At 40.8% G+C, this 23744-nt stretch overlaps 1 protein-coding gene across 3 annotated transcripts in view; it reads right to left on the minus strand.

The window, feature by feature from the left end:
* CCDC146 (coiled-coil domain containing 146) overlaps positions 1 to 23744 on the minus strand; it is a 178712-nt gene that overhangs the window by 18734 nt on the left and 136234 nt on the right. For all 3 annotated transcript variants that reach the window (XM_032761257.2, XM_058425433.1, XM_058425428.1), the window contains exons 8-14: positions 23383 to 23610; positions 21620 to 21806; positions 9574 to 9669; positions 8710 to 8880; positions 3281 to 3369; positions 3021 to 3185; positions 1481 to 1705 (exon numbers count right to left, since the gene is read on the minus strand). In XM_032761257.2, the coding sequence (XP_032617148.1) occupies positions 1481 to 1705; positions 3021 to 3185; positions 3281 to 3369; positions 8710 to 8880; positions 9574 to 9669; positions 21620 to 21806; positions 23383 to 23610 (1161 nt within the window). The remainder of the gene's footprint in view (positions 1 to 1480; positions 1706 to 3020; positions 3186 to 3280; positions 3370 to 8709; positions 8881 to 9573; positions 9670 to 21619; positions 21807 to 23382; positions 23611 to 23744) is intronic.

Consider the following 23744-nt stretch of genomic DNA (forward strand, 5'->3'; position numbering starts at 1 on the left):
TGTCAGTCTGCCCTATATTAAGTTGCTAGGCCCATTAGTTTCTTCTCAAGTTGAATATTTCTGATTGTGATTTCCCCATAAACAGGCAAAAATCTATCCTTTGTAATCATGCCAGGAGAAAGACACCTCCTTGAATGGAGAATATGGGGAGGAAACAAAGTAAGAATGTTCTAACCCCCGCAGCTCTGGTCTGCATGACCGATCATGTACCACTGATCTGAGTGGCACCTGGGTGTACACTGTTTGTCCAAATGCTTTGGTTTGTGCCAGGAGCTGAATAGTATTTTTTTTCTCCCCTGGGGAAAAACCTACCAGCCCTTTGAAAATGTGCTGTTCTTCAAAGGACCCTAAAGGTCTTCCCACACACTATGCATATCCGTTATTTCAGAGTTCCTCCTTTAATTGCTTCTATCTATGACTCCCCTTCCTCAAAACATGCATGCATGTGGTTGTACTTGACTAATCCCAGCTCTATATTTTGTCTGTTTTCCTTTCAAAGGCTCAAGATCAAGTTCTCTTGACAACAGAAGCCAGGAGCAATGTTTTACCACTTTTTTGTACTCTCAAGATCTAGCACTCTAATGCCTTACACAGAATAGCACACAATCAAAGTTTGCTTAAAAAAATCTGATACCAGATGTGATGATCACAGGGCTCTGCAAATTTCACATTCCAATTTCTCAGAGCACAAGTAACTTGGGAGAAACCGCTGAAGTAAGCATTGATTAATGATATAATTACAACCTGGAAGACATAATGCTACTCCTAAAGGTCTTACTAACTTGCTGAGCAAATGAACTAGGAGAATGGCTGAGTAAATATAATAAGACCAAACCTACCATAACATTGGGTACAAGTTCCACACTTATTTATGTCAATTATGCTGAAAGAATCTGATGTTATAAGAGGCATCCCGAATGACCACTTAGGAAAGGACATTGATCTTCAAAAGCAAGCAACTTTCCCAAACCCCTCCTCTTTGCCTGTTTATGAGGACAGTATTTCTTTCTTTCTCTTTTTGTTTGTTTTTGGAGATGGAGTCTTGCTCTGTTGCCCAGGCTGTAGTGCAGTGGCTCAATCTCGGCTCACTGCAACCTCTGCCTCCTGGGTTCAAGCGATTCTCGTGCTGCAGCCTCCCAAGTAGCTGGGATTACAGGCACCCACCACCACACCTGGCTAATTTCTTGTATTTTTAGTAGGGATGGGTTTTCACCCCATTTCCCAGGCTGGTCTCGAACTCCTGATCTCAAGTGATCCACCCGCCTTGGCCTCCCAAAATGCTGGGATCATGCCACTGTGCCCGGCGTGAGGACAGTGTTTCTTATTTTCCAGGGAAGCAACACACAGTCCCTTCTCTCCAAAGGCTAATGCAACCTGAATATCACATTTCCCTCACTATTCACTGTCAAGTCTAGATAGAAAAAGAGGTGACATTCTTCAATTGGATCCCTGGTGCTCTGTTCTCACACCTGGTTTTTACCTTTCATTTCGATGCTGAACAGCTTTTTCGTATCTTTTGCGAAGCTGCACCATCTCCTCTTCGATCATTGTGATCATATTGGCAAGTCTGTCAATGTTATTTAACTGGGCTTCCTTCTTTTCTTTCATTTCCTGAAGTTTTGATACAATTTTGCGCACATCGTTTTGCATGCTGTCTCTGATGGTAACATTGTTGGTGTGTTTCAGCACGGAATTTTGTAGCTTTCTTTTAAAATAATAAGACAATGGGTAAGATTATAATTTTCTTTAGTTTATTTAAAAGGAATAAAGGCTTCTGAAACACAAGCACTATCAAAGCAGACCTTGCTTTAGTGTAGCCCTTGAAATGATACTAGTAATAATGATATTCATCTTATGATACTCTTCAGGAATTTTCATAATCCTTCCAGGTCTCAGATTCTCTCTGCTCCAGATTAGAACATCTTTCCTTTGTCCCCCAATGTTCTGCTGCCCCCCTTTATTGAAGCGAGAGACTGCAGTCATTCATTCATTGTCATTCTCAGGAGACTGCTGTCTTGAGGACAGAGGTGGTTATATCCAGTAATGTCCATTGGACATAAGGTGGTGCCTGACTCAGCCTGTGGCCACAATAAATGCTGAATGAATGCATAGCCTCTATAAATGTATTTTATTTTCAAGTTGGATGAGAACCTGATTAGGAAATCATATTTTTCTTTTCATCCACCCCGACCCCTGAAATGAGGCCACTTTATAATTGCTTTGTTGAAGGAAACTGGGCAATAATGGCCATCAGAAAATTAGATTATACCCTGATCGTGTACTGTTTACTAACACAGGTGAAAGAGTCCAGCAGATCTTGGCACATGGTAAATAATAAATGAAGAAAACAACCATTTGCCAGATGCTCTTCTGAGTGTTTTTATATGAATTAGCTCATTTCACAGTAAAATGTCGCATGAAATAAGGACTGTTTGTATGGATAAGGAAAGTGAGCTCAGAGAGACAAGGCAACTTGTCCAAAGTTACACAGGTAATAAGTGGCAGGGGTGGTATTTGAGTCTGGACACCACCTCTTTCACCAATCTGCTATAATGTATTGCCTCCCACAACACATTAGATGTTTTACATCTACAACCAGGGGATGTTGGTTAACAAACGATTTGATTGTTTTCTAGCTTCCCAATCCCGATTATTAGATTTGTGCTTTTCTTTCTAATTGGGCAGGTGAAAATCATCATAGTAAGCATAGTTATATGTTATGGTTTTTCATTCATTAAAAAATGACTCCCAAACAGTAGAAGCATGATAGATTATCATCTATAAAACAAGATGTTTGAACAAGGGCTTTTTCTGGCTAATTCTGACTTTCTAAAATACTATTATTTTTATTTTTTTTTGAGACAGGGTCTCATTCTGTCACCCAGGCTGCAGGGCAGTGGCACCATCTTGGCTCATTGCAGCCTCTGCCTCTTTCCTATCTTATTATCCCCAGGATTTTTAGGGTTCAAATCAATCAGAAAACAAGCCTTTGAAAGGCCAATAGTTATTATAACACTTACCTTTCTTGACTAACGGCACTATTTCTCAGAATTTCAAGTTCATTTAATGACATTTTATGCCTTTCTTTTATTTCATTTACTTTCTGATGAGCTTTGTGGAGTAAGTTAACAAATTTGTTTCTTTCATTTCGAATGGTGTCATACAGTTTAGCAAACTCTCTCAGTCTGTAAAAATACAAAGTGTTTACTGAAACTTATGAAATAAACGTCAGGTTTTTTTCCCTCACCTACATAGATAAAACACCACATAATTACTGTACCTCCGATAAATTTCACATTTTTTCTTCTTGTGTATCCTGATTTCAAGATCCTTTGCTTTCATTTCTTTAACAATGTTGGTATATTTTTGCTGAAATGTAAAAATATGTGAAATAAATAACAACATATGAACACTCCCAGATTTATCCCACATCATTTCCTTCCATTAAAGACAATTCTCCAGCCTAGGCAACATAGTGAGACCTCATCTCTACAAAAATAAAAAAATTATCTGGGTATGGTGGTGTGCACCTGTAGTCCCAGCCACTCAGGAGGCTGAGGTGGGAGGATTGCTTGAGCCCAAGAATTCGAGGCTGCAGTGAGCCATGATTGCATCACTCTGCTCCAGCCTGGGTGACAGAGTGAAACCCTGTCTCTCCAAAACAAAAACAAAAACAAAAACAAAAAACAAAAAAAGAAAAGAAGAAAAAAAAATTCTTTCTTGGCTTGCTGGGTTGTACAGATCAGGGTGAAGGGTAAAGGAGATCTGAAAATTCCCTGGCTAGCGGAACTGATTCACACTGGCTAAGATAAACTGTTAACTGTTACCTGAGGAAGAGAACAAACAAGAGAAGGGAAAACGCAAAGAGCCTGCATGGCTTGGGTTTGAGGAAAAGTTTGGAGAACTTCTGAGAGAGAGGAAGAGTGATTTTGAACGGCACAGCTGGACTGGGTGAGCATAGTTTATGGAAAATAGATGAGAGAAGAGGATTCCTAGTAAGTTTTGGTGAGTGTTACAAACTGAACCCTCTGTGGTGTTTTGTCAGAGACTGAAGCAATGATTTTAAAGTGCTTTCCATTCTTTTGTATGTGGGGTGTTTTCCTACACAATAAGGCGCCATATTGAGATCAGCTGTAAGGAGTGTTACACATAAATATTTTAAAAGAAAGCAGTTCCATTTCTAGGGTTCTAAAAAATATATCAAGTGCTAAATACACTAGTTATGTTCTTCAAATTGAAAGATACTGGTTCTTGCATCTGGGATAAGAAACATATTCAAAAATGAAGGATTTGCTGGTAGAAACCAGAGGAGAGTTTGTCAGTCTTCTCTCAAGGACTGAGAGCAAAGCCCTTTTGGTATGAGTGATTTGAAAGAAACTAGCCATAGAGCCAAGATTGATGTGTAGCATTTTTCTAATGTTGTTCTCCATGAGAATAGGGGTCAGGAAGAAATGAATATTTAAATAACTGTACACAAGAATAATAAAACAGATGGGAAAATGTAGTGTCATCTATTTTGTCTTGGGGGTGATAGCGACATTGTTTTTTTCCTTCACCTTTTTCTTTAGGGATGTGGATGCGACGTGAACATAAAATATTAAGATTGACTGCCTTCTTATGGAAATTGCAGCTAAGTACAGGTAATGTTTAACACACTAATTCCTAATGCTAAAAATACTCAAGGGATAAACATTTGTCCTTTATCAATTTCCATATCTCAAGAAGAATTGTCTATTTTGGTTTAATACGAATTAGCTCATTTAATAATGAGGTTTGCTTTACATAGATTAGTCACACGTAAATAACATGTATATCAGTTTTTGAAATTAATTGAAAATTATTTAATTCATAATACAGATCAGTGTTTCTTATAACAAATAAGTATACCTCTAGTGTTTCTAAAGAGAAAAGGGAGGAAGTTTCTAAATAGGAAAGACTCACTTGAGTGGGATGTTCCCTGCCAGCACCAAGTTGTCCCAGACCCTGACTTGGTGAAGATGGCTTTCTCTTTCCTTCTTTTCCTTCCCTCCCTCCCTCCCTTCCTCCTTTCCTTCCTTCCTATTCTTTATTTTTCGTTTTTGAGACAGAGTCTCGCTCTGTCACCCAGGCTGGAGTACAGTGGCGCAATCTCGGCTCACTGCAACCTCCGCCTCCTGGGTTCAAGCGATTCTCATGCCTCTGCCTCCTGAGTAGCCGAGATTACAGGTGCCCGCTACCATGCCAGGCTAATTTTTTGTACTTTTAGTAGAGATGGGCTTTCACCATGTTAGGCAGGCTGCTCTTGAACTCCTGACCTCAGGTGATCCACCCGCCTTGGCCTCCCAACGTGTTGAGATTACAGGTGTGAGACACCACTCCTGGCCCAAGATGACCTCACATCTCTCCTCTCCTTGTCCTGCTCCGGCATCTCACCCCCTCAGCCACCCTGTGCTTTCAAGCTGCGTTTCTTTCATCTACTCCTCCCTGACCACTTCTTTACCTAGTGAAACCCAACCACCCCATGAACTTCACTGTTGCTGCAGCCTTCATTATGGAGTCTAAATTGTTTAACATGGATTAAGTGACTTTTATCACCTGACTTCTCCTGCTCTCTGGTCTCATTATTTGACATCCTTTCTCCCCATCTTCCCATGTGCCAGCCATGCTTAACTTCTTTTAGTTTCTTAAATATTAAAGTAGAAAAATAAACAGTGAAAGGGGGACGTGAAGTGCCTGCAGTGGGTTGTGCAATGTAGATCTTCTCCTCTTTTTTGCAAAAATCTACTTCATACCTCATTGCTCACTAATGCTTTGGTGTGAGTGAGCTCTTTCTGCAGAGTGAGAAGAAATACCATTCCATGTAAATACTTACTTAGAATGAGAACAAAGGATGTGCTTAGAAACAGACCAAACAGACCACATCTGGGTCATGTGATAAATTATTTTTTTTTTTGAGAGGGTGTCTCGCTCTGTCGCCCAGGCTGGAATGCAGTGGTGCGATTTCGGCTCACTGCGACCTCCACCTCCTAGGTTCACATGATTCTCCTGCCTCAGTCTCCCAAGTAGCTGGGATTACAGGCACCTGCCACCATGCCTGGCTAATTTTTGTATTTTAGTAGAGATGGGGTTTCACTATGTTGGTCAGGCTGGTCTCAAACTCCTGACCTCAAGTGATCCACCCGCCTCGGCCTCCCAAAGTGCTGAGATTACAGGCGGGAGTCACCATGCCTGACCTGATAAATTCTTCTATTTTAGTAATATGTAATGTCCTGTTCATTTTTAACAGGGAGCTTCTGGGCATGATCTGGACATAATCCTTATAAGGAATAAATGATTCTAATGGTAGAATTTTTTTTTTAACTTTTTATTAATTTTTGCACACAAAACAATAAACATTTTCTAAAAATACATACAAACAAAAAGATGCGTATCAAACATATTAGGAAGGTTGCACATGGGAAGTCGGGGAATAGAAATGGGGGGCGGGAGTTAAAATAAATGAGAGAGGGACTTTATATGGATCAGTGATAACTCAATCCTCTATTTGACAAAGAAGAGGGAGAAGGAAGAGGAAGAAAAAGAAAGTGGGATAAAGGATCAGAAAGGGAGGAAAATAGAAAAAATTAGAGTATGACTCCAGGGTAGACCTGTTTTGTTGTCACTGAGTTGGTTGGTTGGTTTGTCTGTTGTATTTTTCATGTTTCGCCATGTTGGCCAGACTTGTCTCGAACTCCTAGCCTGAAGTGATCAACCCGCCTCGGCCCCCCAGAGTGCCGGGACCACAGGCGTGAGCCACCACGTCCAGCCCCCACATTGCTTCTGGCCTCCGTGGTAGACCTCCCAGACGGGTCGGTCGGGCAGGGGCGCTCCCCACATGCCAGACGGGGCGGCCGGGCAGAGACGCTCCTCACTTCTTCCCAGACGGGGTGGCCGGGCAGAGGCGCTCCTCACTTCTTCCCAGACGGGGCGGCCGGGTCACTTCTTCCCAGACGGGGCGGCCGGGCAGAGGCGCTCCTCACTTCCCAGACGATGGGTGGCCGGGCAGAGGCGCTCCTCACCTCCCAGACGATGGGTGGCCGGGCAGAGGCGCTCCTCACTTCCCAGATGGGGAGGCCGGGCAGAGGGGCGGCCGAGCAGAGACGCTCCCCACCTCCCAGACGGGGCGGCGGCCGGGCAGGGGCTGCAATCCCAGCACCCTGGTAGGCCAAGGCAGGCGGCTGGGAGGCGGAGGTTGCCGGGAGCCAAGACCACGCCACCGCCCGGGTGAGCGAGACTCCGTCTGCAGTCCCAGCACCTCGGGAGGCCGAGGCGGGCAGAGCACTCGGGGTCAGGAGCTGGAGAGCAGCGTGGCCAACATGGCGAAACCGCGCCTGCAGGCAGAGGACAAAAAGCAGGCGGCGCACGCCGGCAGTCACAGGCAGTCCGCGGTGGCGGGCAGCAGCGAGCCGAGTAGATTGCAGCCTGGGCCACAGAGGGAAAAGAGAAAGAAAGAAAGAAAGAAAGGAAGGAAGGAGGGCGGGCGAAAGAAAGGAAGGAAGGAGGGCGGGCAGGCAGGCAGGCAGGCAGGCAGGCTCTAATGGTAGGATTTTAGCTTGCATGACAGGAGGGCTGTTTTACCATTTGTTTTATTGTTGATTTTAGTGGGGAATGTTGCAGTGGCACTTTGTAGGAGGCCCAGGAAAATCATGGTGTGATGCAGCAACTAAGGGTATCTGGCATTCGATTAAATGATGCTGTCTTGATGAAGTTGGGAGGGACAGTTACCTAACGCTACCACTCTTGAGTTGTTCCTGGACAAATCACAGTGGAGTCTGAGATGGGAGTGAAAACTAAATGATATCTGCAGCCTATGCAGCTGCCAGCCCTGTGCACTGGAGGCACCCACTTTATTCTTACTGAAATTGCCATCTGTTCAAATCCTCTGCTCATTGTCAATGATCTCCTTTCCCGTCTAAATTGTTGACTACTGTTAATTGAATCCTGGGACTATCTTTCAGCACATGATTGAATCTCATTTAGGGAAGATTTATAGTCATTGGTATTTGAAGGAGAGGCACAGTTATAGTGGTTCCTTGGTATACATAGGGAACTGTTTCCAGGACCCTTTGAGAATACAAAAATCCAAGCATATTCAAGTCCCAAAGTTGGCCCTGTGGAACTCACCTGTAAGAAAAGTGGGCCTTCCATATTTGCAGGTTTTGTATTCTGTGAGTACTCTACTTTTGATCTGCATTTGGTTGAAAAAAATCTGTGTATAAATGGACCCATGCAGTTCAAATCCATGTTGTTCAAGGGTCAATTGTATAGCTTTCTTTTTTTTAAGTTTCCTTCCAGTTCTTTTTAATATTTAGATATTTTTATTATACTTTAAGTTCTGGGATACATGTGCACAACGTGCAGGTTACATATGTATACATGTGCCATGTTGGTGTGCTGCACCCATTAACTCATCATTTACATTAGGTATATCTCCTAATGCTATCCCTCCCCGCTCCCCCCACCCCACAACAGGCCCCGGTGTGTGATGTTCCCCCTCCTGTGTCCAAGTGTTCTCATTGTTCAATTCCCACCTATGAGTGAGAACATGTGGTGTTTGGCTTTTTGTCCTTGCAATAGTTTGCTGAGAATGATGGTTTCTAGCTTCATCCATGTCCTAATGCACGTTGCATTATAATGAGGCTACCCTGAACTCTTGTAGTTATCAATGAATGGTTAAAAAAATGCAGTTACCTGAGCTTTCAGGAAATCCTTGGACTTTTGTTCCTTTTCATCAATTTTGATTTGAGTCATGCGGACAAGGTTGAATACTAGCTCTTTCATGTTTTCTTGCTCCTTTAAAAGCTTGTTTTCTTCTGCAAGTTGTTGTTCTACTAACTTAGACTCCATTTCTGATATAATTTTCTTTTGAAAAAAACACAGATAATATTATAACTTATTTGTTTGAAGGAATACAATAAAGCTAGTATCTTAGACTACCTTTTTATTTCCTATACAAAATGTATTTTTTTCAACAGGCCAGGTGTGGTGGCTCATGCCTGTAATTCAAGCCTTTGGGAGGCTGAGGCAGGACGATGACTTGAGGCCAGCAGTTCAAGACCAGCCTGAGCAACATAGCAAGATCTCTCTCTATAAAAAAAAATAAAAAATAAAAAATAAAGTAATGGTGTTTTAGCTTAATTTTTTTCCTTTATTTTGTAATATAATGTGAAAATCAGTGGGTTAACATGATAGAACCTTTTTGTATTCAGACTGTATTTTCAAGTGACTAAGAAAAAGAAGAGACATAAAAACAAAAGAAAATTTGAAATTAGACATCAGTGAAATAAAACATCTGTGGTTTGCTTTTTAATGTAATCAACAGCCCATAATTTAAAAATCTCATTCCTTTGAATACTTTTTGCGGTTCAAACATATTCTTTTTTTCTCAAATTTAATGTAGGATTGGAGTGCACTTTGAGATGAAGAAATATGCCCACATTAAGCATACTCTCTTTGATGACTCTCTTATTGATAAGGTTTTGTAGAGCACAGTTAAAAGCACAACTTTGTATGAACCCTTCTTAGATAGAAGCTTAAATGAGCGTTGATATTAACCTGTTGGGCCAAATTCCTCTTAGCTACTTCAACTTCCTTGTGAAGCTCTCGCCTTCTCTCTGATAATGTAGAATCATCTTTGGGGATAGCTTCGATCTGGAAATCAAAATTTAAAAACACGCATTTATGTAAGAAATAAATCTTTGGGAGGCTGAGGCAGAGAATTGCTTGAACCCGGGAGGCAGAAGTTGCAGTGAGCTGAGATCGTGCCACTGCACTCCAGCCTGGGTGACAGAGTGAGACTCTGTCTGAAAAAAAAATAAATAAAATTCACTGCCATGTAGTCAACCTCATCACACACTTTTTGAAAATGCTGAGCAAATCACGAGTCTCAATCTTATAAGAACTTCCCTTTATGCCAAATATTCTTTATGAGCTGTGGCAAATTAAAATATGAAGACCTGCCAAAAATCTATAATTTGCCAGCTGCAAATATTTATTATTTAGAAATAAATCTTACTAATAGCTAACGTTTATTGAACATAAACTAAGTGTCCAGCAAGGTTCTAAATGCCTGTATATACGATCTTATTTCATCATTACAATACCCGTCATGAGGTGGGGAATATTTTCTCCAATTGTACAGATGAAGAGAATGAGGCACAAACACATTTAAGCAACTTGCCTCAATGGTACAGGTGCAAACCCAGGGAGGTAGACTTGGAACCTATGATCTGCCTAACTCATGACCCAGCACTTTGGAGACATGAATATACTATGACTATTCAAATTATAGTTATTATAAAATGTGAGTACATTTATGAAATCTTATAAGATAAAGAAAAATATGTAATTTATTAATAACAGTGGGGATAGTTTGCTACTTATATGCAGTCATTTGATTAGTAGCTGGAAATTTCTTACACAAAAGAAAAGCCTCAACTTTTTGGTTGCTACCTAAAATTTCACCATTACGTTTCTGTTGTAATGGCTTGCACTTTTCTCCTGTGTTGACATACTTTGGGGAGAAGGCAAATCTCACTCTTTAAGTCTTTGTTGCCCTATGAGGAATGAGCTTGTCAGATTCTTTCTGATGAAGACGAGAGTAGAGAGGAGGACATGTGGCAGCTGATGGGGAAAGGGTACCATTCAAGGCTACAGGGAGGGTCATCTTGGGGTGCTTACAGCCTACCTGACTTAGAGCAAGTTTAGAGTTGGCTATTTACACCAAAAGCACATGACTCCAATCTGAGGTGGTTCAGTTCCTACTATGACAGCACACACTTGTAGGCCCTAAGGTTGAATACTGGCCAAAATTTAGACCCAAGAAAGGAATATCACGCTGTCTAGTGATTTGAAGGTTACTTCACAGGATCTTTTTGAGGATCATGCTGCTATGTTAAAGTTACTGAAGTGTGTCTTTGGATGCCCCATCATCCATGAATCAGGGTATCTTCAGTTGCACCTTCTGTACCCTCAGGTGTCCATGTCCTGCTTTTCCATTGGGTCTCCTACCCTGGAGCACTAGCTCTTGAGATGCACACACTGGACTTAGGAAAATGAGATGTGCTCTTGTGAAACATGTCTGACAATATTACAGAATGTTGTGGGCTTAACAAACATAAAATTGCTATAGCAGATCAGAAAAGGGAGAACTCAGTATAGAATTGAATTGGGAAGGCCTTCCTGGAAGATGTGAATATTCAGCAAGGAAGACTTGATTTCTCCTTTAGGAAAGTCAAGTTAAGACCTCCTGGATAGAGGAACTCCAGCAAACATCCTCGGTCCCTGTCTGATTCTCTGCTACAGGTGTGCCTGGAGTGGGCTGTCCTCATGCTCGGCTCCTGGGTGTAGGCAGATCTAAACGTGAATAACAGGGACCAGGAACCCTTATGAGGTTTTGACAGAAAATATGATGAGAGCACACTCACTAGCTACTATGTCAACTAAAGGCTCTCGACAGATTTTTCTGGCTTGAGGTCTAGATACTTTGGTTATTTCCAATATTTTGAAGCACAAACAATACTGCAATAAATTGTATTAATTTTTGAACTCTGGCTACTGCTTCTCTGATACCATTTTCAATTCTCCATAAAGCCCAGCCCTCTAGTTTCAGGCAGGAATTAGGTAGGCTTGGCTTGTGGAAGAGGTGACATGATAAGCCATTGGTAGCAGAGCCTCCTGGTTGCCTAGCCAATAGCTACCCTCCACCTTGATCTTAGCAACTCTATTAGGGTTCTTTGTATCTCCATCTCCATACATATATATATATATATATATATATATATATAAAATCTCCTGTTAGTGTGTGCGTACATATATATATAATAAAAAGGGGAGTTTATTAAGTATTAACTCACAGGATCACAGGGTCCCACAATAGGCCATCTGCAAGCTGAGGAGGAAGGAAAGCCAGTCTGAGTCCCAAAACTGAAGAAACTTGGAGTCTGATGTTCAAGGGCAGGAAGGGTCCAGTACAGGAGAAAGATGTAGGCTGGGAGGCTAGGCCGGTCTCTCATTCACATTTTTCTGCCTGTTTATAGTCTAGCCACACCGGCAGCTGATTAGATTGTGCCCACCCAGATTAAGGGTGGGTCTGCCTTCCCCAGCCCACTGACTCAAAGGTTAATCTCCTTTGGCAACACTTTCACAGACACACCCAGGATCAATACTTCGTATCCTTCAATCCAATCAAATTGACATTTAGTATTAACCATGACAGCAACAGAATGCCGTTTTTTTTTTTTTTTTTTTTTTTTTTTCTCAGAGCTGCAATATATCCAGGAGTCCTCATACTTCTTTGCAGCTGGGGGTGCCCATATGAGCTAAGACAAGCCAATGAAATGTAAGTGGAAGTCTGTGAGGAGGGGTCCTGGGAAAGTGGCTGTTTTCCTGTTAAAAGGAGCTGGCCAAGCCAGCAATCATGTATGTCTTTTGCTCGTTGCCCTTCCTCCTCCTTTTGTGAGTTTATGCTTAAAGGTGGAATAGCCATTTTCTGACCATGGAGAAACAAGGTACACACTAAGGTTGACTGAAAGGGGAGCTAAAAGGATCCTAGACTTTTCATTATGTGAAATAACCTGTTGTGCCTACCTGTGCTCTTTTTATTAAGTGAGTAAAACAACTCCCTATTTAGCAAAATCATTATAGTTGAGTTTCTGTTACTCGTTGAGGCCAAATTGCAAACCTAACCTAATAGGTGTTTCTTTTGAAAGGAAACCTTCCTAAGGTAATCTGGAAAATAGGCTGGAGTTAGACTGAAGTCTCCGTTAATATGGGAGGAAAATAATATCAAGTATCAAAGTTCCAATTACATGGACTGGAGTTACTTTAGATATTTTCCATTTCTTTTGAGCCCCAAATTGCATATATCAGGTTTTGTAAGCTTATGATAGTTCTTTTAGCTTTCATAGTGTAGCATTTCACACTTAAAAATGTATTTATTGTGACCAAACAACAGAAATGTGTAAAGTAAAAAAAAAAAAAAAAGAAAAAAAAATCTGCTTCCTACCTCTGCTACTTCAAGTACTACTCCCCAGGAGTCACTATTAATAGTTTTGGTGTCTGTTCTTCCAGGCGTTTTCAATGCATGAATAATCATCGGTAACTTTCATAAAAGTTAAGAAATTAGACATTATTTGTTGCTGTAAATATCCCAATTATTTGATATCAGTGAACCTCAGTTTAACACTTTGATATTTTTCTAAAGCATTCCAACCTTTCATGAGGCTTGTACCTTGAGTTTCTGGGAGAGTCTCTATGTACAAGTCAAATGCCATAGGAGAATCAAACAACTGTCTCTGGGGGGAAATACATCCTGAAGAATAGCTACAGCTCTTCATGTTTACCTTTTATCTCTTTTAGTTTTGGATTGCATGCAAGTCTGAAAAAATGTTCACTTGGGCTGGGAGTGCCTGGCTGGACCCACTTCTGTTTTCAAGTACTGCCAGCTGTGGGCAGTGGCTGGGCTAATTATAAATCACAGGGTCAAAGAGGAAGTTAGTCTCTCACTGAAACTGTACTAGAACAAAAACAGATTTTTCTTAAAATCAACAAAGGAAAAGGATTTTAATACATTTTAATTTCTGTTAGTTTTATATTCTATGGGTGCTATTTTGTGGACTTAATAGCTAGTAGTGTCATAATATAAATAGTTATTATAATATTTATTAAAATCTGAATAACTCGTGTGCATTCCACTGCAAACTCCTCTTCGGTCAAAGGCCATGCCTCACATATTTTGTGTCTGGTCAGATCAAACTACAGTGACAAGCCTCACCATCACAGACAGCTTCCAGTTAGATTTATAGCAGCCCATGCTTAAATACAAGCAGATAGCCAAGAATTACCATATATTGGAGGAAAGCTTCTAATAAGAAAGACAAAAACAAACAAACAAAAAGAAAAATACAGAAAAAACACGGAGAAAAAGTCTTATTTAGGACAAGAAGAAGAAAAAAGAAACTATCATTAATAGCTTTGGCCAGGTGTGGTGGTTCACGCCTGTAATCCCAGCACTTTGGGAGGCCAATGTGGGCAGATCATAAGGTCAGGAGATCGAGACCACGGTGAAACCCCATCTCTACTAAAAATACAACAAAAAATTAGCCGCACCCAGTGGTGGGCGCCTGTAGTCCCAGCTACTTGGGAGGCTAAGGCAGGAGAATGGCATGAACCTGGGAGGTGGAGCTTGCAGTGAGCTGAGACTGCGCCATTGCACTGCAGCCTGGGTGACAGAGGGAGACTTGGTCTCCAAAAAAAAAAAAAAAGCCTCAGTGACATAAGAGATTAAAGATACTATGAAAAAGAAACATTCAGGGAACAAAGAACAAAGAGAGCACATGGAAATATAAAATATGATAGCATAATGAAAGAGTAGAAGGGTTGAAGGAAAACTTGAGGAAATTTCTCTTTTAGCAAGTCAAATTACAAAAAAGAATGGAAAATAAAAGAAAAAAGACAAGAAAATTAGAGGACTGTTTTATTTATTTTTTATTTTTTATTTTTTATTTTTTTTTTGAGACAGAGTCTCGCTCTGTCGCCCAGGCTGGAGTGCAGTGGCGCAATCTCGGCTCACTGCAAGCTCCGCCTCCCGGGTTCACGCCATTCTCCTGCCTCAGCCTCTCCGAGTAGCTGGGACTACAGGCGCCCGCCACCACGCCCGGCTAATTTTTTTGTATTTTTAGTAGAGACGGGGTTTCACCGTGGTCTTGATCTCCTGACCTCGTGATCCGCCCGCCTCGGCCTCCCAAAGTGCTGGGATTACAAGCGTGAGCCACCGCGCCCGGCCAGAGGACTGTTTTAGAAGGTCCAACATCTGCGTAAAAGGAATCCGAGACAGAACAGAGAAAATCAAATAGACAAAATTCAATAATTTAAGACCAAGTATCAGAACTTTGGAAGGACATACATTTCCATAGACAGACAACCCACTCAGTGCCCCACACAGTGGATACAATGGGAACATCATTGTAAAATGTAAAAATTCTGGAGGCAAGTAAGAGATCCCACAAATTCCCAGCATGGAAAAATAAATGGCTTCAAATAAAGGATCAATATTTAGAATGACATCAAATCTTCTTAACAGTGAAGCTAGAAGACAGTTAATCTAATGCCTTCTTCCTGACGGAAAATGATTTCCAACCTAAAATTCCATATCCAATTAAAGTACTAATCGTCTGTATGGCTAGTGTGATGGTAAAATATTTTTTAGCATGCAAGGTCTTCTGACACACAATTTCCGACGCACAAAGTCTTAAACAATTACTTTTTCACTAACATTTTTCTCATGAAGCTACTGGAAGGCATGTCCCCTCCTCCAAAAGGGGGTAAGCTAAGAGAATAAAATAGATGAGACCCATGAAATAGAGTCTGAAGAGAGGTGAAGGGCATCACCAACATGATGGAGTGAGGCTCCTAGGATGAGAGCAGTGCAGTAAGCACATAGAGAAATGGGACTACTAGAAATGGGAACAAGTCAGAAGGCTGAGAAAGAAAAAGGCAGCCCCTGATATCCAGGAGCAGAACTGGTACTCATAGGTAGGCCTTGGTATTCTCCTGTTGAACATAAACAATTGCCCAGAACATCAACTTCAGACAAAGCCACTCTGTAATCATGATGGATCAGGACAAAAACAAGGCCACTGCATAATTGTATTTGAACATAGACAAAAACATGATCATTGTCCAAGCCACAAAATACCATAAATTCTCCATGTACAGCTTTGTTTAACAATCACAGCTTTAGTCTCCATCTAATCTTTTCTTTTTCTAGGTAAAATTTAAGATACTCTACCACAGAATTACTCTCATTTCCTGAGAACATCCAAATTCAGGGCAAAGTCCCATTTCTTTAAACCATTCCTCAAGTCACGTGACTCCTGTAAGTCCTTTCTAATACCCTCTACTGAGACTCCCTACAATTCTCCATGGCGTGTGTTCTCCCTTGTTGCAATGTGTAATAAACTCAGCTCATTAAACTACTGGTGTTTTCCTGTTAGTCTTTGGCTAGAGGTCATTGATGAGGCTTAGAAGAGATTTCTTTAAGAAGAGTAAATGAATAGGCCATCAAATGTGTTTTAACATACTGGTTTATATAATTGGAGAAGAATTTGGGATTGAACTAATAAACACACCGAAAACTATAAAAGTGTAGAAACAGGATGTTTATAAATTCCTGGGAACACAAAATTTTGTAAGGAAGGGTAATTATATAATATCACATGGCTCAGGCATGAATAGCCTTTATATATTTATAATAATGTGAATACCAAATTCTGAACTAATCAAAATTATGACCTGAGAATACTGTGTGTACAGAGGGACAAGAAATGTACATGTGGTGAACAGGGGTCTAAAGAGGGCTGACTCCTCATCTTTTATAGTGACAAGTACGAAGATCAAGTCTACAACTGAAAACTCAAGTAGCAGCATCATAGCATGTTACTTGGGGTATGAAGATACACCGAAAGAATTGGCTGAAGAAACAGCGCTTGATTAGGAAGAGGACTTGATTAGGAATGGGAAATACACGGACAATCTTTCTTTCTATGCCTGGGGCAGACATCACCAATCAACTACAGAGCTCCTATCTGACAAGTCACCACTGGGCCTCAGAATCCTTTGCAATATTGGGCCGGGCGCGGTGGCTCACGCCTGTAATCCCAGCACTTTGGGAGGCTGAGGCAGGTGGATCACCTGAGGTCAGGAGTTCGAGACCAGCCTGGCCAACATGGTGAAACCCCATCTCTACTAAAAATATAAAAACTAGCCAGGCTTGGTGGTGGGTGCATGTAATCCCAGCTACTCAGGAGGCTGAGGCAGGAGAATTGCTCGAACTGAGGAGACAGAGGTTGCAGTGAACCGACACAGTGCCACTGTACTCCAGCCTCAGCAACAGAGTGAGACCCCATCTCAAAAAAAAGAAAAGAAAAAAAAGAATCCTTTGCAATATCATCACTGCAGGGAGCTACACCCAAATGGAGGGAGCTGAGCTGGCGTTTGAGATGAAACCTATTTGTTTTTATAGTATGATCTTTAAGATTCCTCTTGGTTCCTTCATTCTGTGATTATGTGAATTAAGGATCCATTGAATGTCTTGAGCAGGTGAGAGACACATGAATGTGTCACTTAAGAATATAAATTTGTTAGCAAAATGGAGGAAAAATTGGACATGAAAGGAGCTGGACCTATGGAGAACAGCTGGTGTACAGCTGCAGTCATTTAGGTAATGTAGAGTGGGTACTGAGAGGCATTTCCAGGGTTTATCAGTAGGGCCTGATGATGTCATCTTCTCCATATGAATAAAATAGCCATATTCACAGTCTCATTCTGACTATACCATTTACTTTGTAGCCTTTCAAAGAGTTCATATGTATAAAGGAAGGAAGACAATATTTACTGAGTATCTTCTTGGTACCACACACTTTCCCATTTGTAATCACTCATTTTTTGCAATAATCCCAGTTCAAAGGTTTGGAAACAAGTAACATAGGTAGGAATTCAGTGGATCTAGATCTGAACCTGACTGTGCCTGACTCAAAGGTGAAGCTCTTCTCAGTATACTATGTTGTTATCATTGCCTTCAACACTGAAATGAGTCATGGAGAAAAATGCAGAACCACTTTTAAATGAGAGCAAAGAGAGATGAAATTGCTAGAAAACTACAATTGAAAAAGTATAGTATATAGAAAGTGCCATATTCACTTTGTAAGAGGATTTTGTCATTGTCACAATCTTGGACATGATCTTATGTTTAGAAAACGAATAACTTTACAGACTCATGATATTCTAACCCCTACAACATGATGGTGTCAGAGCAAAATCCTAGGAATCATGATTTTGTTTCTTTTCAGTGCCAAGTGCAAGTCAATAAGAGCCATGTTTAAATGCAGAGGTATACTGTAATGTGTGATATTACATGAGAGTATGATGCCTTTGCTTAAGAAATTCCAGTTTGTCATGTCAATGCACATGGTCATTAGAAGCTCTGATGGTTTTGACTAACCCCAGCAAAGTCTTTGTGCCTATGGCAGGCAAATCTTCCACCTGCCCAAATCTAGACTTGGCAATTGTCTCACGGAGGCAAAAGGCCACCTGTTTCTGCTCACCAGGAAGTGATGATGCCTTTGTGGAATTTACTTCCTACTTGCATATGTCTCTTAAAAATATATGATTTTTAGTTTATTGATTTTTTTCTGGCTGTTATAGCAGAAACGATGGTCCATCACAACATTTTCTATTTTAACTAGAAGTGGAACTAGTAGGATTACATTTTGTGTTAGGTTTATGTGTCCCTTCTGTGGTACTTAATCTAGATTTTCCGGTAGAAGTGAACCTAAGTCTGTTTTTTTGTGTGCAGTCTTTTAGAACCAATCTTGTGATTTTTACCAATGTATAACCCTTCTTGAGCTAAGCAGTATTAATTTATGAGACAAATTATTGCTTCTATTTAGGTTACCTTACTCTTCAATATTAAGAAGAATGCTTTGATGATTCAGCATTAGAAGTATATTGAATGGCTTAACTTTACTTACTACCATAACTACCAAAATTGGTTATTAAAGGTAATTATACATTTTATCCTATTGTTTAAAGAAATCTTACTGAACAGTTATTTGATCAATAAACAGGAATTGTTTTATTAGTACAAGCAACACTTGCTGGTTTTAAGAGTCTCTTACTCATCACACTGAGGTTTCCATTAGTACTTTGAATGGACATTATACCTGCGGCCTACTATAAATCTTACTATGACTGAAGTGGGGTGGCCACAGGATCTGTGTTTGCCCAAAGTTCCAATTTAACATCCTAACGTGCTATGCTTTGGGCTAAGATGGAGTAGCTTGTAGTAAACCAATGCTTCCAACAAGAATAACTTGGAAAGTTGGAATGAAAATATGTTTGAGGGCATAAGAGTTGCAAAGGTTAGTAAAGTTAAAATCAAAGGTATTAGCACTGTCTTGGAAGTAGTAAAAATACAAATAATTTATATTTGACTCTAGTAAGTCAAAGATGACTGTTGTAATCTTCAGGGTAACCGCCCAAAGAACAGAAATAGAATGTAAAACTAACTGATGCATATCTAAAACAAGGATAGCAGAACAATATGAAATGTTGATTAATCCCAAGGAAGGGTATGTGGCAGAGAAAATGGAACATGAAGCAGATGGGACACAGAGAAAGCAAAAGTAATATCACAGAGTAAGGTCAAATATATCCACAATTACATTAAATATTAATTGTCAGACTAAATACAAGAATTAAAAGGCAGAACTTATCAGACTAGATTTTGAAAAGTATGTGCTGTGTATATGAGACACACCAAAATGAGGACACAGAAAGAGTGATGGTAAATAGGGCTGGGTGCGGTGGCTCGTGCCTGTAATCCCAGCACTTTAGGGAGGCCGAGGCAGATGGATCACTTGAGGTCAGGAGTTTGAGACCAGCCTTGGCCAATATAGTGAAAGCCTGTCTCTACTAAAAATACAAAAATTAGTGGGGTATGGTGGCACATGCCTGTAATCCCAGCTTCTTGGGAGGCTGAAGTACAAGAATTGCTTAAACCTGAGATGTGGAGGTTACAGTGAGCCAAGACGGTGCCTGCAGTCCAGCCTGGACAGCAAAGCAAGACTGCCTCCAAAAAGAAAAAGAGAAAAAATGAAAGTAAATAATACCATGCAGAATCTAACACGCCAAAAGATAGTATAACTGATGTTACTATACTAAAATCAGATAAAATAATCTTCTAAGGCAAAAAGCACTACTAGAGTTAAAGAGATTTCAGAGTGATTCAAATAAATCTACCTGTTGGAACTGTAATAAAGTGATTAAATAAGAAGTATATATATCTTTAATATACTAACGTATAACAGTTATATAAAATAGTTATTTGTGAAAACACATACGTAGTAGAACATACATGTTTTGTTTTGCAAAAAGACTATAAAAGTACATTTTGCCTCACTGAGATAGAAAACTTCCTTTTTTTGTTTGAGACGGAGTCTGGCTCTGTCGTCCAGGCTGGAGTGCAGTGGCATGACCTCAGCTCACTGCAACCTCCGCCTCCCGGGTTCAAGCGATTCTCCTGCCTCAGCCTCCCAAGTGGCTGGGATCATGGGCATGCACCACCACACCCGGCCAATTTTTGTATTTTTAGTAGAGACAGGGTTTCACCATGTTGGCCAGGCTGGTCTTGAACTCCTGACCTCAGCTGATCTGCCCACCTCGGCCTCCCAAAGTGCTGGGATTACAGGCGGCAGCCACTGCGCCTGGCCAGAGAACTTCTTGGAAAGATTATAAGTGCCATCTGACAGCAAGATGAAGTCCAAGTCCTAGTCCTTTGTAACACTTACAACCCTAACCAATTTTTTCACGCATGTTGCTTAAGATTGGTCTTTCAGTCAGGACAGGCTAAGTTATGCTACAGAAATAAACAACCCCCAAATATCATGGCTTCGAACTACCAAAGCTGTTTCCTACAAAGCCTGTGGGCAATCAAGAGGACTCTGAGACCACTGTCGGCGCAGCATTCCCAGCTGCTCCCATTTTACAGCACCTCCATGGCGTCATGCACTTCCACAACTACCACAGGAGAGGGAAAAACAGCTAGAGGGTCTCATGTTGGCAATTAGATGTTATAGGCTGGAAGTGACGTGTCACTTTTCTGTACAATCCTCTGGCCAGAATGAGTTATACGATGCTGCTCAACTGCAAAGGGTGCAAGGAAGTATAAACTTTCTATGTGTCCAGGAGGAGAGGAGAACTAGGCATAGGTTAGGATCAGAGGTGTCTACCACAGCTGGAAACTCCTGTTCAAATTTCTTAGGTCGTGACCCTCCATAAGGTTCTGTAGCATGACAGTCCTGAAGAGAATGGGGAAGGTTTCTATACACCTAGCTGCTTCATCTCAGAGGCTGACCCCTTTTTCGCTCAAGGAAGGCTCTAGCGCAAGGCTGCAGCCCTCTCAAGGATCCTCTGCCCTTTCAGTGGCACTTGGTCATTTACCACAGGGAGTGCCCTCTGAGAGAGAAGAGAGCCAGGGGCAACAGGACCCCTCACTTGGGAACACAGAGGCAGGCAACAGTTGTCTTGAGCATCTTCTGACTGGAGTACACCTCTGACCCTGCACAGAATTAGCCAGGCAGCCTGATATTGGGTTCTGGATTGCCCTTGGCTAGTTGGAAGTGCAGGCTGCTGATCATCTATATCTACGTAATTCGAACTAGTCCTTCACTGTTACAGTCTGCCATGACACCACGCTGGATCTGACTCTTTCAACTGGTGAAAATAATGATCCACTTGGCCCCATTCTGCAGTGAACCCTCTAGCTCTTCTAGAACTGGATGGTCCAGTCATTTCCCCAGGTCAGGTTGATGGATGACTGATCCAAACAAGACATTTCTCTAATCTTGGGTTAGCAAAACGAGATTACAAAACATTATAGGACTATAGATTTCAAAATAGGCTTGGTGCATTTGAAAATTACCTTTTCTCTGTTACTTGTATTTTCTTCTTCTCTATTGGCAGCAAAAACAACTTCCTAAAATATTTTTCTTCAAAAGTTAGCACCAAGCTTAAAAATCAGATGGTAGTTTACAGCCCTCACCTCTAATAGAAGCCTTTGATGCAGCGCTTGAGTTTGTGTGAGTGCATCCCAGGACACTTTCAAGAGCACTTCCATCTTCCTTAAATTTCGAAAATCTCGTTCTTTCTCTCTTTGCTTCCGAGAAAGTTCATCGTGGTAGTTCTGCTTGTCAATGAGACTGTTGCGTAAATTGAGATCCAAGATCCCTCTGTTCCAGGTAAAGGAAGAAGATGAAAATGATTTTGTTATCAGCTGTCCTAAATGTTTTTCAAAACTTATCAAGACAGCATGCTGAATATTGGCTCCCAATCTCTTCTGGCAAAGACCTAAAAACAGAACTACCATTTGAACCAGCAATCCTATTACAGGGTATATACTCAAAGGAATATAAACTGTTGTATCATAAAGACATGCACACGTTTGCTCATCACAGTGCTATTCACAATAGCAAAGACACAGAACAAACCTAAATGCTCATCAATGGTAGACCAGATAAAGAAAATGTGGTACATATGCCATGGACTATTATGCAGCCATAAAAAAGAATGAGATCATATCCTTTGCAGGAACGTGGATGGAGCTGGAGGTCATTATCCTTGGCAAACCAATGCAGGGACAGAAAACCAAGTATCACATGTTCTCACTTATAAGTGGGAGCAAAATGATGAGGATACATGGACACATAGAGAGGAACAACACACACTGGAGCCCTTTGGAGGTGGAGGATGGGAGGAGGGAGATAATCAGGAAAAATAATAGGTACTAACTTGGATAACAAAATAATTGGTACAACAACCCCCCATGACACAATTTTACCTATAACAAACCTGTATGTGTAAGCTTGAACTTAAAATAAAAGTTTAATAAAAGACAGCATGCTCAGTATATACACACACGACTATTCTCATGTGGGAATCGTAAATTGTAAATAATGCCAAAGGCAACTAGGTTTGTGAGTTGGTATCATTTAGAACTGCAGTCTTTTAACCCCCACCCCCCCAAAAAATAACACACTGGCAGAGATAGAAGCCTCCAGTTTCCTTGAAATTTTACTTAAAAGCAGGACATAGGCTGGGCGCGGTGGCTCATGCCTATAATCCCAGCACTTTGGGAGGCCAAAGCGGGTGGATCACGAGGTCAAGAGATCGAGACCACCTGGCCAACATGGTGAAACCCTGTCTCTACTGAGAAAAAAAACAATTAGCCAGGCATGATGGTACGCATCTGTAGTCCCAACTACTTGGGAGGCTGAGGCAGGAGAATCACTTGAACCCGGGAGGCAGAGGTTGCAGTGAGCCAAGATCGTGCCACTGCACTCCAGCCTAGCGACAGAGCAAGACTCTGTCTCAAAAAACAAACAAAAAAAAGCAAGACATAAAACTCTCCTAGGGAATTACACCATGAAATTGCTTCTATTAGAAAAAAGTCAGGATGGCCTAAGAAGTATCATTCATTTGTTGGCAAAATCCCTCAACTAAACGTGACATACTCCAGTGATAAATTTTCCAAAGGCACATTCAGAAACTTACAACATACAACAGATTTTATCCTGAAAATTTGTAATAGAAAATTGAGAAAATTTGAGTAAAGTATCAAAAAATACTTCAAAGTGCTTTATTTGATAATATATTAATGGTAAAAGTTGATTTAAAATTATTTTAAAATATTTATTGACTCAACACCAAAGTGAAATTATATTTTGAATTCTCAGATATAAATTGAAGAAAAATTTAGATGACATAAATACACAAATATATATACATATATACATAAATATAACTAACCTTTCAGTTAATGAAGTTGCTTCATTCTCTCTGGCTAATTCCAATAGCTTGACCAATTGGTTATGTTCTCGTTCTTTGATTTCAAGTAAGGCTCGTTTGCCTTCAACTTCCTTTATTACATTTTCCTTCTCTTCCACTATAGCACTAACCTTGTTTTCAACTTTCTTTAGGGAGTCATTTAGCTTTTTGACTTCTTGTTCCAAGACAATTTTTTTCTTTTCCATTTCTCTGTAGGGGATACACACACAGAGACACATACACACACACACACACACACACACACACACACACACACACACACATTTGCCTTATTTTGAGGCCATGCTGGCTTTACCTATTCTTGCTTTCTAACCAGGCAGAAG

The sequence above is a fragment of the Hylobates moloch genome, unplaced genomic scaffold, assembly GCF_009828535.3.
Source record: "Hylobates moloch isolate HMO894 unplaced genomic scaffold, HMol_V3 SCAFFOLD_1, whole genome shotgun sequence".
In the NCBI taxonomy this organism is placed as follows: domain Eukaryota; kingdom Metazoa; phylum Chordata; class Mammalia; order Primates; family Hylobatidae; genus Hylobates; species Hylobates moloch.